The following is a 14,118-nucleotide window of genomic DNA, read 5'->3' on the forward strand; positions in this document are numbered from 1 at the left end:
ATATCTTGCCCTAAATACTAAAAAAAAAAAATCCAACACCTCACCTAATCCCTATGTAAGATGACAAATATCTACTATCTATAAGTCATTTAAACATCCTTGTGGAGCTCTAACCCTTTTACTGCCCAGTCTGATGTTAGACACTTGTATTTTATGTCAGAGGACTCAAATCAGTGGATTCCTCAGGCCTCCAACTAAAAACATTCTTAAAATGTGTGCAAGACCCACACTTGTAAAACTGTCTGGTCAAACTCTTTATTTTTGTCTTTAATCATCAAACACATCCAGATCAGCTATATATACCCCAGCTGGAGAATGGAACTGTCCTTTTACCATTTTCTTATGGAATGGTTCTCAAATTCTGATCTGGGATAAGTCTTCCTCACACGCAGCAAATCAGAACAACACATTTGAATGACACTTTCGAATCTGTGGCTCAACATGCAGTGTTTGCATGGGAGTGGCAGTAAAAGCAGAAGGCATACTTTTGCAGGTATTTTAGCTCAGCTTTAGAAACAGCACAAAGGCCTTTGAAATGTAATGTAGCAGTAGTCCTACGAACCAAGAACACAAACCCGCAGCGAGCGGCTGCACAGCAGCAGAAGCCAGAGCTCAGCTCAGGCAGCGGGAGGAGGAGGAGCTGCATTCCAGAGCAGGTACCAGGGCCTCTCCAAACACCACTTGCAGAAAAAGCCTCAAGACAGACAATGCCAAGACCATGAACAGTCTTTACTTCTATCAGTTGTTTCACAGCACAATGAGACACAGCACAAAGTTTGTACAGCGGGATCTGCAGACAGTTTAAAAACAGGCAATTATCTTTAATAAAAAGCATTGAGTCTAAATGAAAATAATATGAAGACAAACAATACTGAAGCTAATGACTGCTTACTTTTGATTGTCTAAAAAGTCCAAGACTTGTCATAGTGCCTTTAATGTTCTCCACATCACCTTCTCCAAACACCCTAGTTAGTGTAAAGTTTAATGTGCCCCCGACTCATACGTGTGGGTAGGTATCACAACCTTTTCCTCTTGCTCTCAAACCCTACTTGCAGTGTGTGGGGAGGTGGAACAACTCTCATCATACAACATTCTGATTCACAAAGAAGCAGCACAAGTGTTGTACATAATTTAATTTGCACTTCTGTATATAAATGTTTACTATATTGCACACTATTGCAGCACTTAAAAACATCTAATTATTTGCAAAAATTAGTAAAATACTTTAAAGGATTTAAAAATAAGGGTTTTAATGCAACTGACAAGATAATAAAAAAGCAATTTACTTAATGAGATACAATCCTTTATGTTGGAAATGAAAGTTACATACAACTAGAGTACAATTAAAATATACCATATAGCTCAACACTTAATTCCTCAAATGTGTAAAATTAACAAGCTTCTACTGTCATAGATATACAATTTTTCCATATCGTGAAAAGGATTTTTCAAATTAAATACAGGTAACATAATATTCTGTAGTTATATTTCATGACTGTGTTTAAATGAGAGGGTTGTATAATACTCACATTGTCAAATGTACTCACTAATGCCTTGGAAATTGCACACTTCCCCTCCTTTTCCAAAATAGAATCTCATTTCCATACTGAAGTCTATTATGCCATATTGGAAAAGTGTTTAACTTGCTGACAGGATTTTCATAAAATTAAAAAATAGCAGAATATCATGGCATTATGATGACTTTTCCACTTATGCCCATGTAGAATTTAATCTGGATATCAAACAGACACGTCAGAACCAATTTCCTAGACTTTTGTCTTATTGTACACGCAAGATGAATGATTACAGTATTTTACAAAACAGAAAAATCTCTGAACCTTTCTAGAATTATAAATGCAATGATTAAAAATTAAAATCATAACAGAATCAAATTGTGATCTCCAACATTTATTAAAATCTTTAAAGTTCATAAACGACAACAAAGTTACTGTAGAATTTATCGCATACAGCTAGCATACAGCAGCATGTCCTTGGTCTAAATGAAATACAAAAGATTTTAACATTTTCATACAAAGGATTTCTTTAAATTTATTAATGTGACGATATATCTTTGTTACATAAAATTTGCTACAGCAAAGTATCTTATACTTTTCTTGCACGTATGTAAATATGGGTGGACAAAGACTGCATTCAGTGTCAGCCTCCTAATGACGTTGTGCAAAAATGCTCAACAACCTAAACAGGGAACGTTGGGTGGTACATTTCATACTCTTTTGTAAAATGTCTACAAAGGCTTTTCTTTAGGGAGTGTCATATAGATTAAAAGGAAGGAATGCCACCAGCTGTTGATTTGCACTGGCATTCAAACAAATACAGTGGCTATGTATCAATATAGCTCAGTTTTTTAAAAAACAATTCATCCTCGTATCCATGTAAATTTATCATAAAACGTGTCTAGTTTAAACTGTTTAGATGTGCTGTTTTTAGACAGGTCACTGAGACAGCCAGAACCAAGTGTACAAATAAAACTACTATGAATAAGTTTAAAAGCAACCCCCAAAAAAGTGCTGAGCCGCTGATTATTAACATTGAAATAAATGTGTAGAAGTGCCCAAAGCTAGCACATGGTAGCAATATCTTTTAAGTCAGTTGGTGAGAGTATACAAAACATAATTAAACCCAAATACCTGTATCTGTGTGACCATACATTCTGGTTGATTGAAAGAAAGTAGGTTAGAAACAAAGACAACGCAACTAAAATAAATTCAGCTGTTGCAGTTTTTAAACTTTCTCTCTTTTCTTCATGAATGAAGTGCTGTAATTAAAAAGAAAATGATTGTAGCAGTACTCCATCCTCAGTTTACTAATATAGTATACCAGAATAAAAACTTGGCAATAACCTCTTACTCTTAACAGCTAACAAAAAAATAACCGTGTTCATCCAGCGATGCATCTAGAACAATATTTTGCATTTGCTAAACCATTTGTTTCTCACAGCTAATGGCAGAGCGCATTTTGCTTTTTGTGGCATGATGGTTCTTATTTTAATGGATGCCTTTTGAATCAAAAAAGGCTTGAAACAAGGAATACTTTGGGAGCCCAGACATTGGCTACTTAAAAAAAAAACAACCACAAAGTGAATCAAAATGAATCATATTCTCTACAATACTGACCAAAACTTCCTTTAAGAGTTTAGGGTTCTTGATCTTAAAAAAGCCATTTCATATCTGCCAACTGAAATGCTGGTAAGTTGACTTGGTTTAATATGGTCCAAAATCCAGACCAGGTGGAATTACTCCTCTCACGGGACTGTAAGCTTTCCATGGTACAGTCTGGTTATGGCAACTTACCTACTGCCTAGATGGGAAATATGAAGGAAGGAGGCAGTGACAAAAAACTGCAGGGATGTAGAAAACCAAGGCACGGGATCTAGCTACTGTCCCCTACTTAAGCCATCCAATTGATTCTACTGAATTTTGGTCAGCCTCCAGGAAGAAATGTTTTTAAGTTAATTTAGCAGACATTTATATGGCGATAAATACTACCTTCAAAAATGCTAAAAATGTTGGCTAGGTTTAGTCTGAGCTACTAAAAAATTATTATAAATTGTAGCATCAGACACAAGACAGACATGAATTATTGGCTGGCACAGACTAGAAGCAACATTTATCTTTCACTTCAGTCTAAATCACACTAGCCGCAACACCTTCCATTTCACTCACACAAATAATACATTATTCAAAATAAAATGGAGCATTCTTGGGTAAAAAACTACTTCATTTCAAAGGGGGAAAATGAACAATACACAGAAACAAAGAACGACAGAAACCAAAGTTAAGTAGGAAAGTGGTCTATTATTCTGTGTTACTGCACAAACAGTGCTTGCTTAATTGTGCCTAGTTAGAAGGGTTGGTGCAAACTGCACACATGGAAGATGGCAATAAAGACCTCAGTCAGCTTTGTGGAATGAAGTAACTAGGTAACTGTTTTGACATATGATGGTCTCAGCTCCACCTCATCTGTTAACAGAGTGCAAAGATCCCAATGTGAGCCCTGATGTCATCTTGTCCTCTTACTCCTACTAAAAATCAGCAAATTCTTTTGCACATTTTTCTGTTAGAGACGCACGAATATCTTCTTCTTCATAGTCATCGAAGTTGCTGGTATCTCCAGGACCTCTGCACTTTGGTATGAATGGAGCTTCTACCTGTATTGGTGGGAGACACAAAAAAGCACATGAAATGTTACTGGCCTAATACCAGTAGATTTAACATTGTGATAATGAGCACAGCGATATTCCCATTTATCCTCAAATCCTGCCAAGAAATCAGGTATTACAGGCTGAAGTTGTGGCACATAAATAGAACCAGCCTAAGAAGGTACAGGCCTCCAGATGTGTGAATCTAAGTTGAAAAATACTTATACCTCACTGACAAACATCATAAAAAAATTACTTCCACTTCAAAACAAAGTTTAGTTCTCTCCTTGCAGAGGCGATCCCACTCCCTTCAACTCATCAGCTCTGTGGCACAGCTCCCAGCATAGTCATGGCAGAAGAAGAGTAGACTGATTGCCATCAACACTACACAAAAATCTTAGGGCAGTTTGGAACCCCTCTCCTTTCTACTTACCAGTGACCCTCTATTTCCAAATAAAAACTTCCCTAATACGAGTGCAAAAGAATTTGTTCTGCCTCTCCTACAAAGCTCCTCCTAGGCCTACTTAACCATAAGTGAGAGGTGAAAGTCTTTTCAAAAAGGCCCCAGTGGGGCACAAGAAATGACAGGAAGGAGTCACTCAAAGGGCTGTACCGTAAGGAAAGCAAAATTGTAACAAAATTATGGAAGCGATGCAAATTTAAACCTGGAAATGCAAAGTAATCAGACAAGTGTCCCTCCCCCAAACATCGCAAGCAGTAAGTGTGCCAGAGCAGCACAGTGGGGAGAACTAACCAGGGCAGGCACAGCTCCAGCTGAGGCAGAGGATCACATCACACTGTGCAACCAGGTAGATTGCTGGTCGTGGGGATGTGTTGTGTGTGTAAATCAGGAAATTAAAGAGGTACAGCACGGACTAATACAAATTATACTGTGTTCACTTTGGGCAATACCACTATACACCCCAAGAAATAACACTTAACTTTTGCCTCTGTGTGTGCAATTGTCACATGTGTATCCTTATGTTTCTAAAACAATATACGCGTTTTGGTGATTTACCCTGACTGAACACACAGCCTGTGTACACAGGTACCCTATAAAGCCACACATTTACCATTATAGAATCATAGAATCATAGAATAGATTGGGTTGGAAAAGACCTCCAAGATCATCAAGTCCAACCCCTGATCCAACTCTAATTACTATATCATGGCACTAAGGGCCATGTCCAATCTCTTTTTAAAAATTATCTGAATTTCTGTCTCTGTGTCTTCTTAAATTGATTTTCAGTTACTCTCTTACAGCAAAACTCAGAGAACAGAAAATATCTTATTTACTACTGGAATTTTAGAATGCTGTCAAATGAGACACATCAGACTTCTTCTTATTACCTTCACCAAGGAAATCACTAAAAAGAGATTGCAGGAGATAACACCAGCTTATAGTGGAAATACCTTTTTGGCCCTAAGTACAACCATATTATCAGGCACTATGTTAATAAATAGCTATAAACACACAAAGAAAACAAGATTTGATCATATCAGAAATCCTAAGTAATTGACTGGTTTCTTATGGCTGTAGCATTAAATTAAAAAAAAAATAAAAAAGAAAAATTATTCACATGACATTAGCTGCCAAGGAACACTATGTTTATTCAGGAGAATACATGCTGTGGTAACAGCTCCTGTGAAAAGCTAGTATAAGCCCAAAGTTTATTGCTGTATTTCTATGACTGCTTAAGTAATATTACAATGCATGCTGTTGTTTCATATCCTGAGTATTACAGGATTTATTCCTTATAATTAAAAGCTCCAAGCTTATTCAGCATCAGTTTTCACAACCCTTTAAATCTTGTAATAGCTATTCTGACTGTACTACTTGTTAACATTTTAAAGTATTTCTTATTTCTGCAAAAGTAATTCTCTACAGCAGTGCACTAGCAATGCTAAGAATATTTAGCACAGTATCAAAACATCTGATTTTAATATTATGGGGTCTGAGTGTCCACAAAGAGCATACCAGCAAATGAAACTTGGTGCACATAAATCCGCCTAGCAAACAGACATTAAGAAACCAAAGAACAATAATTACAAATTGGCAATGGGGAATATTTTCTTAAAAATATCTATACTTAATGCAAGGAATACAGGATGTGTTAATTGTACCCTGTCTACTAGTAATTAATACATTAGTGGATAATTCAACAACTGTACTGTCACATTTGTGTAGACAAACAACCAGTTTCTTTTTATATACTATTGTAAGTATTTAGCTTTGGCCTTTAAAATAACTGCTGTTACAAGCAGCAAGTTCATGCCTCTATAGTTAAGACTGTTAGTGTTTCAAATTCAAACCAATTTTTAAAAATATTATCATTTATCTCTAGCCCTTTTCCAATATCAAGACTCAAAATTATTTCTCCACCTGCTTCTTCTGGGACAACACCAATTTTAGTCTTCTATTGTTGTGTATTGAAAAACCAAGAATTCAGAGGTTGCATTTAAGTGAATAATTTCTTAGGATTCTGTTTCTAGTTAACTCACTAATCTACAAATATTTGACTTTGCCTCTACATTCAAAAGGAGAGGGAGCTTTGGAGCTACTGGAACCTAGACTGAATTATAATCATCCTCATCCCTTTTGGCAGTTCTGCTTCATTCATCCTGGCAGCACAAATATGTTGCCCTCTAAAAGATACATTAATGGCTGTTCACACACTGAAAATACTCTCAATTGCCTCTGTTGCTTTTGTTCTTATGCAGCGCCAAAGCCCAGTGCAGACTGGGAATGGATTTTCCAAAAACCCCATTACCAGTTGTGTTGATCAAGGAACTAGAAAACCATTCTTAAGATGTCAGGAAAAAAAAGCATTCAGCTCTTCCCAGCTTATGGAACTGCAGTCAATCAAAGCATGGCGTCAGGAGACAAAAACTCCAAGCAAGAAGGAGGAAGCACATTCCTTTAGGAGAAAAAAAAAAAGAAGAGCTCCAGCTTTGGCTGGAGTTTTTCCACTCTGAAGCACAGTCTGACTGCTAGGAGCTGGTTGGAAAGGAGAACAGATTCCTCTCTGCTGAGGAGGAGTATTTATAGATGCCACTATAGCAGGGGTTAAATGAAAAGCAAGAGAGGCAGGAGATGGCTCATTCTGAGATAATCCAGAAATAGACTAAAGCACAACAACGTGATAAAGAGAACATGAATGTACATAGAGGTCCAGGATAAAATACCAATAAGAAACAAACATAATCAATCAATACATATCCTTTGTAGTCTTAAAAGATGAAACTATTTTTACCTTTTCTCAGTTTAAATTGATAGATTTAGGAAAAAAAAACCAAAAAACCAAAAAACCAAATAATTAGAAATTTTACTTCAACCCCTTAAGGACCTGTAATAGTTTTGACCAGGAAGAGTCTTACCTTTCTCTGATAAATGGCAATCCAATCTGTAGTTGCAAACCACTTGTGATTCTTTATGTCATTTACACCATTCTTGAGATTTCCATATCGTTTGGTCAAATCTACCTGGAGTAAATTTCTTAGAAGATCCTTTAGGTCTGAACTGAAGTGTGATGGAAACCTCACCTAAAATTATATACCCACAACATTAAAAAATATTATACAAATTTGATTCTTCTCCCTGTGAAGTGAAACAACTTCATACAAAAGGCAACAGTAGGCCCATTTTCTATCCTTCCTCTAAAACCAAATCAAGTAGGAATGCATGAAGTGAGAGATTATTATCGTTGCACATGTACTTCTGTTTCAAAGAGCCTTTATCAACAGCATTACCTCGTCCATCTACCATTTCTTGAGCTGAAAGTTTCTAGTGGGTAAAATATTAATTTAATGTAATAGTGATATAAAAGCCAAGTTTAACTTAAGTTAGTGTCTCATCAACACAACATCATCTCAAGACATACTGAACTATTTTCTAGGAATAAATTTTTAGATTATATTATAAATATGCACACATGGGAGATACAGTACAGTGCAGCAAATATACAGCATATAAATATATAGGCATCCTCTGAAATAACTGTACATTCAGCAATCATATATGAAAAGTCAGTCTGGAACTTCGTGCTGTACTGCAATCTGTCTGGTAACTAAATGCACTAAGATCAAAAGTCTTATATAACACAGCACTATTTGAAGATTGCATGCGAGTGACTTGCCATTTATTCAAACCTGGCTAAAGGATATTTGAAGATGATTCCTGGGATATAATTACAAAGGATTTTACTAGCAAATGATCTACTGACACCATTTGAGATGGCAGAGAGAAAGAAGGGAAAAAGACAGGCAGAAACCTATATTTGGCATCCTCACAGTCTCAGTGTTTGACACTCCCTATATTCAGCTGGTCCATTATGATGTAAATACAGAACATGGAGTTACTTAAAATAAAAACATGTTGTGAAATCAAGAAGTTTAATTATCAAGGACACTGCTTCAGATCACCAATCAATATAGCTCTATTGTACATTATGAGAAATTAACAGGTTTTAATGACTATAATACCTAGACCACTGAGAAGTAAGGAAATATTAACTCACATTTTTAAGGAGAGAACTAAGAGAATGAGGTAGAATGAAAGACCTCAACTGAAGCTAGCTGAAGAACTGCTAGCTGAAGACTGAATGTTAAGAGTTTCCAGAGCTCACGTCCAGTGCTGTTTCTGCAGCCATCCATCCATGGACTCAGTAAAAAAGGTAGATGATCTAACAGTACAGATGTCAAGCCAATTACATAAAACTGCAAAATTGCCCAACTTTTGTTCTTTTAGCTTAGAAGAAAAAGATTTCTTTAAAAATAGATGTTTGTAAATTAATTCCCATATATTCATCGAAACAGCTGAAGGTTCACAGTATTAAAGCCTTTCAAAGAGCAATAACCTTCTTGATTTAAAAAAGAATCAATCTCAGTGCAGGGCAGCACAGCCAGGCCTGCTGAGGTACCGCCCTTGAGGAGAAGTAGAGAGGTACCTGGGATGCAACACAGCGTGTGTCTACCAAGGGACAAGGGAGACAGCAACTGTAACAAAGCAAGTGAGCACAAAGAAACACAGAGACAACACTGGTTGGCAGAAGACACAGAATGGGTACATTTTGGTGCCATTTGGTACCAAAGGTAAGAGATATTAATTAAATACAAAAGGGAAACATCGAAAACACTTTTTGAAAATTTTATGTAACAATGAAAACCAAACAGAACATTAGACATGTCTTGAACTACATGACTGCAGAAGTAAAGAGACCTACTAGAAATGATGGAAACCCTTCAGAGCTTCTCAAAAACCACAAAAAAATTCTAGAAAATAGCTAGGCAAATTAAGCATACAGCTAAGTAGTTGTTAATAGTCAGATCATTTCAGTCCAAGCATGAAGGGATATAATACCATCATGTCTGTAAATTTAGTAATTGCCATTTTAAATTTGAAGGTAGGGAACAGATTTTTAAAACTTTGATTTTCAAATCAAAGCTGTTGAGAAGTGGACATTACACACTTTTTCTATGTTCTTTCCAAATTGCTGTCTAGTAGCCAGTAAATTCTGCATGTCCTCCACCAAAATACAGGTTCTGCAAAGGCAAACAACTGTGTTTGTGAAAACACACAAACTTACCTTGCCGGACACAATCTTCTCATAAATTTGAATGGGCTGATCTGCAAAGAATGGGGGATATCCAGCTGCCATTTCATAGATTAACACTCCTAATGCCCACCAATCCACTGCCTTGTTGTAACCCTGGATAAAAACATCCCACTGTTAGTACCATTTCTAACACAGATTAAGATTTTCAGTATATACCTGTGGAATACAAAGAAAGCAACTACATTGTTTGTTCAATACAGAGCTTAATTCAAACCAAACTGGCAGTCACAGATTCCAACAGCAATACACTTACACCCTAAGACAGTGATGACTGTGAAACAGTGATAGAAGTTAAACATTTTGCATACATTTATGTCATGAGTGCCAGTGGTGTCTTTACAGTGACGTGACAAGAATCCCCAAGTGACAAATGAGTACAATTTATTTATTTACTTAAAATTAAAACTATCTTATTACAGAATGACTGAAAATTCTTCAAAGCTTAGGAACATTTCATTAAATATCACAGTATTTCCTAGACTGTACACTGTCATCTTTTTGCTTGATTATCCACATTTCAAAACATTAATTTTCATATGGAGTGAACTAGCTACAAGAGCTTAGAAGTTTAGTTAATAAGCTGTTATAGACATTTATGACATGATCTTAAAAATCCGAACATTAAATCCTTAGTAGGTCCTATTCAGTATTACAAAAGCCAAAAAACCCATCAAACCTATCAATTTCATATATGTTCCCTGAGATCTTTTAGAAAGCTCAGGGCTCAGACTCAGTCTTTTCTGAAGAATCCACTATGAAGAATTTCTGTTACATGCATTGCAATTTCTTCTGCTGTTTCAGCTGCACTGGTGCAAAAAAAGGTGCATAGAAAGAACATTTTTTCCCTCAAATACAGGTGGGGTTTGTATATTTTTGAAGACCTGCTAAGGTATTGAATTAAATCACACACTAAATGCGCAATTTAACATTATGCATTATGACTATTTATAGCATAAGCAGTTCTATAAACTGTATTTTCCCCTTGCAGAATATATAGGGCTACAGTTAAACAGCTATATGATTAATACTACTTCATCTATGTTTGAACACTTAGTGCAAGTACCAGACAATCGGACCAAGAGTAAGCTTATGCTACATGTACTTTATGTGTAAAACCAGTGGATTGTCACATGTGATTTCATGGAAACTGCCTTAAACCTGAAACACTAATCATGTAATGACTACTGATTCATCCCATACGTGATTCCTGTTACCTCTGGAGTTCCTGTTCTAGTCTGTTAACACTTCAGAATGTAATCACTGAGCTCTGTTGTTCTGATAAGGATGTTAGTTAAATATCTCATTGCAGACTTTTAAAATCTCTTTTCCCCTCACAAGTTACATGGCAAGCATATGTAGAAAATTCTGTATAGTTATGGAAAAATTCCTGATTTGGCATAAGTTTTAGCATACTAAAAATATTCACAATGCAATGACTGCATTTTATGTAATTCATAAAGAATTCACTGGTCAAGATTTGATTTTTCAAAGTATCAACAATTGTTTATCCCTCAGAGTTTAATAATTAGGTGGTTAAGTTTTAACTGCATCAAACGCATGGCTGAGTAACAAGACAAAGTACCTTGCTGAGAATTATTTCAGGTGCCAGGTATTCTGGAGTCCCACATAACGTCCAAGTTCTTCCTTTTACTCTTTTTGCAAAGCCAAAGTCCGTGACCTATCATCAGAAGAAATAAACTGACTGTCAGTGCATTGCTACAAAGAAATTTAAAAGTAAGTACTTTTGAAATCTTTTGGGAAATCATTTTATCAGAGGAAAAATTTATTTCTCAAATCACATAGTAGCATCTAGTCAGATGTACATTTAGTTCAGTTCTCAATAAACAGAAGGTTTCTCATGTAATTAAGAAAGAACACAAAGTGGGTATTATCACCTGACATAAGCTTCTACGTATAACTTAAAAAATCAGTGGGAACTGTGGCTTAGTAATCTTCCACAGGCACAGCAATTACATTATTCATTTTTCTTAAACTTTTTACATCGGGCTGTTTGTACTGCTGAAAGTTTAAAGAAGATGAATAAGATATTTATATATTCCTTTACTTAGCAAATAAATGAATCACAAAAAGGGTCAAGATGTCCAACAGTCTTGTAAATTTATAATTTTATTGCATAAGTGTATAAAGGTTATATGTCAAATTAGCGTGGGAATAAGACAACATAAAAGAGGTTTTCCAGTAAGTTCTGATTCTGAGTATCTTTGAAAGCATCACCAGAGTCAAGTTTGTTTATTTGAGTCCTGGGGGGAAAAAATGTAGCAGTAATTGTATTCATAAATGGCAAGTACTTGGCCATTATAAATGCTTCCTTTCACTTGTCATGTTTTCTGCAGTAAGTTTTCAGAACTCTGTATGCAATACCATACTCCCTGTGATTTTCCCTGGATTGTAGTGTGGAACGTATACGGAAGCCAGGTAGTTACATGGGAAATTCTGGGATCAGTTTTAAGCTACCAAGTCTATGCTTGTTTGGGGATCTTTTTCTTTCGTTTCCTCCTTCCTGGTATCACTTTCAACCCATTCCCCAAGAAAGCATACGGTACTACAATGAGAACTGTTGCTAATTATAGAGTAACCCTGTCCTATACACTAATGTCACAATTAAAGAAGCCAAACTCCAAACTACCAAGGCAGCTTTTGCTTCATTTTTGGTAGAAACAACAGCATCAACAGCTGGAACTGAACAGAGTGGGTGACATGTTGACTAGACAGACCTGCTTCAGTTAGCAAAGAATCATTTCTGTGTTTGGGAATGCACTTCAGTCTATGTAAGAAGAATACACTGCAGACACAGGACAAACAGTAATGGTTTTAAAATGGAAAAACAAAATGAAGTTGGAGCTGCAGCATCAACATATGAACACAAATCTCCCTCTGCACACCATCACAAAAGCATAACTGTTGCATATAGGGAGTTGCCAGCTCTGGACTAAGACAGTCAAAGCTTTACATTAATGATGCTCCCCAACTGCATTAAAGGACCTTGTGTTTATCTTCTCCCTATGGTATTATTTTACTCTCTGGGCAAAATTATTTTACAGTTATAAGCTGTTTAAGATAGGACTCCTTTCCACTTCTCTGAAACATGTTTTTATGTATTTTCTCGTTAGATTCTGCTATGGCAAAAGGTGACACAATGAGAAATGAAGAACTTCCATAGTCTACAGACTGTAAAGCATTGCAGAGTGCTTATTGCTGCACGCACTTGCCTTCCCATTTGCCATTTAGGTTAAATTTAGTTAAAAGGAAGATGAGAAGGTGCCAGGAGAGACTGTTGGAAAACAGTCGTTATTTGCACACTGCAATTCTGATCTGACTTCAACTCAGCTCTTACTCCAGATGTGCTGAGAAGGCCAGGACTCTCCAAGGGTGGGATTCATCTGACACACATTAAGTACTATAATGTCAGTTAACATCCAAGCTGGTTTTCCTAAACTACTTATACAGACAGTGCAGAGAAACAGATATTTTAGGGCACCTTTCATCTTGTTCTAGGGCAGACATATAAAATAGGTCAGATGAACAGAGCCGTGTAATCACCTACTTCTCATCACAGACCCCAAGGGAACCGACAACTGGCTCAACTGCAGGCAGCTCCGCTGTGCATACTGAATTTTAGTCAGAGGAAGTGCAAACCAATGGTTTTAACCATTACTAAGCAGAAGGGCATTTGAACACTGCCCCAAAAATGGGCTAACCTGCCAAACAGCTTCAGACCATTTATTCTAAACACATTTTCTAGAATTACCTAAATCTACACAGTAAGACAAGACTCCACTCCCTAAATATATGAACAGTATCATACCTGGATGTATCCTTGCTGATCAATTAAAAGATTTTCAGGCTTTAGATCTCTGTAGATGAGGTCTAATGAATGGAGGTACTCAAATGTTAGCACTATCTGAGCTGCATAAAACCGTGCATGTGGTTCACTGTAAAGAATTAGAAGAATAATTATTACCCCAGTGCTATGCTAAGGTACTGAAACAACCATGTAACTGCCAGGGATAGACAAATCTTTTAACCAGTTCTTTTACTGTGTAAGAAGAAAAAGAAAAGCAAATGTTTTAGAATTGATACATGCATTCCCTAAATTTAAGTCTTGCAGCTAAAATACACACGCAAATTAAGATGAATGTATCCCACAATGCAGATCTTAAACTTGGAATTTTACTTTTAGAAACTACCATCAGTTTCAGTGACAATATCCATAGGCATTCCAAGATTTTATAATGCATAGATCACAAATGTCTGTATTAACTAATCAAAACATAAGAAATATTTACAAGTTCTTCACTGCCTAATACTGAAAAAGAGGTAAAT

General features: G+C 36.2%; 1 protein-coding gene across 5 annotated transcripts in view; it reads right to left on the bottom strand.

Annotated features, from left to right (window-relative positions):
* Nucleotides 1-1,892: 1,892 nt before the first annotated feature.
* The window catches only part of PRKACB (protein kinase cAMP-activated catalytic subunit beta), a 71,444-nt gene continuing 59,218 nt past the window's right edge, over nucleotides 1,893-14,118 (bottom strand). For all 5 annotated transcript variants that reach the window (XM_050307421.1, XM_050307418.1, XM_050307417.1 and 2 more), the window contains exons 6-10: nucleotides 13,601-13,727; nucleotides 11,357-11,452; nucleotides 9,745-9,867; nucleotides 7,538-7,702; nucleotides 1,893-4,168 (exon numbers count right to left, since the gene is read on the bottom strand). In XM_050307421.1, the coding sequence (XP_050163378.1) occupies nucleotides 4,043-4,168; nucleotides 7,538-7,702; nucleotides 9,745-9,867; nucleotides 11,357-11,452; nucleotides 13,601-13,727 (637 nt within the window). In that variant the 3' untranslated portion in view covers nucleotides 1,893-4,042. The remainder of the gene's footprint in view (nucleotides 4,169-7,537; nucleotides 7,703-9,744; nucleotides 9,868-11,356; nucleotides 11,453-13,600; nucleotides 13,728-14,118) is intronic.

The sequence above is a fragment of the Myiozetetes cayanensis genome, unplaced genomic scaffold, assembly GCF_022539395.1.
Source record: "Myiozetetes cayanensis isolate MyiCay16 unplaced genomic scaffold, myiCay2020 scf12, whole genome shotgun sequence".
Taxonomy (NCBI): Eukaryota; Metazoa; Chordata; class Aves; order Passeriformes; family Tyrannidae; genus Myiozetetes; species Myiozetetes cayanensis.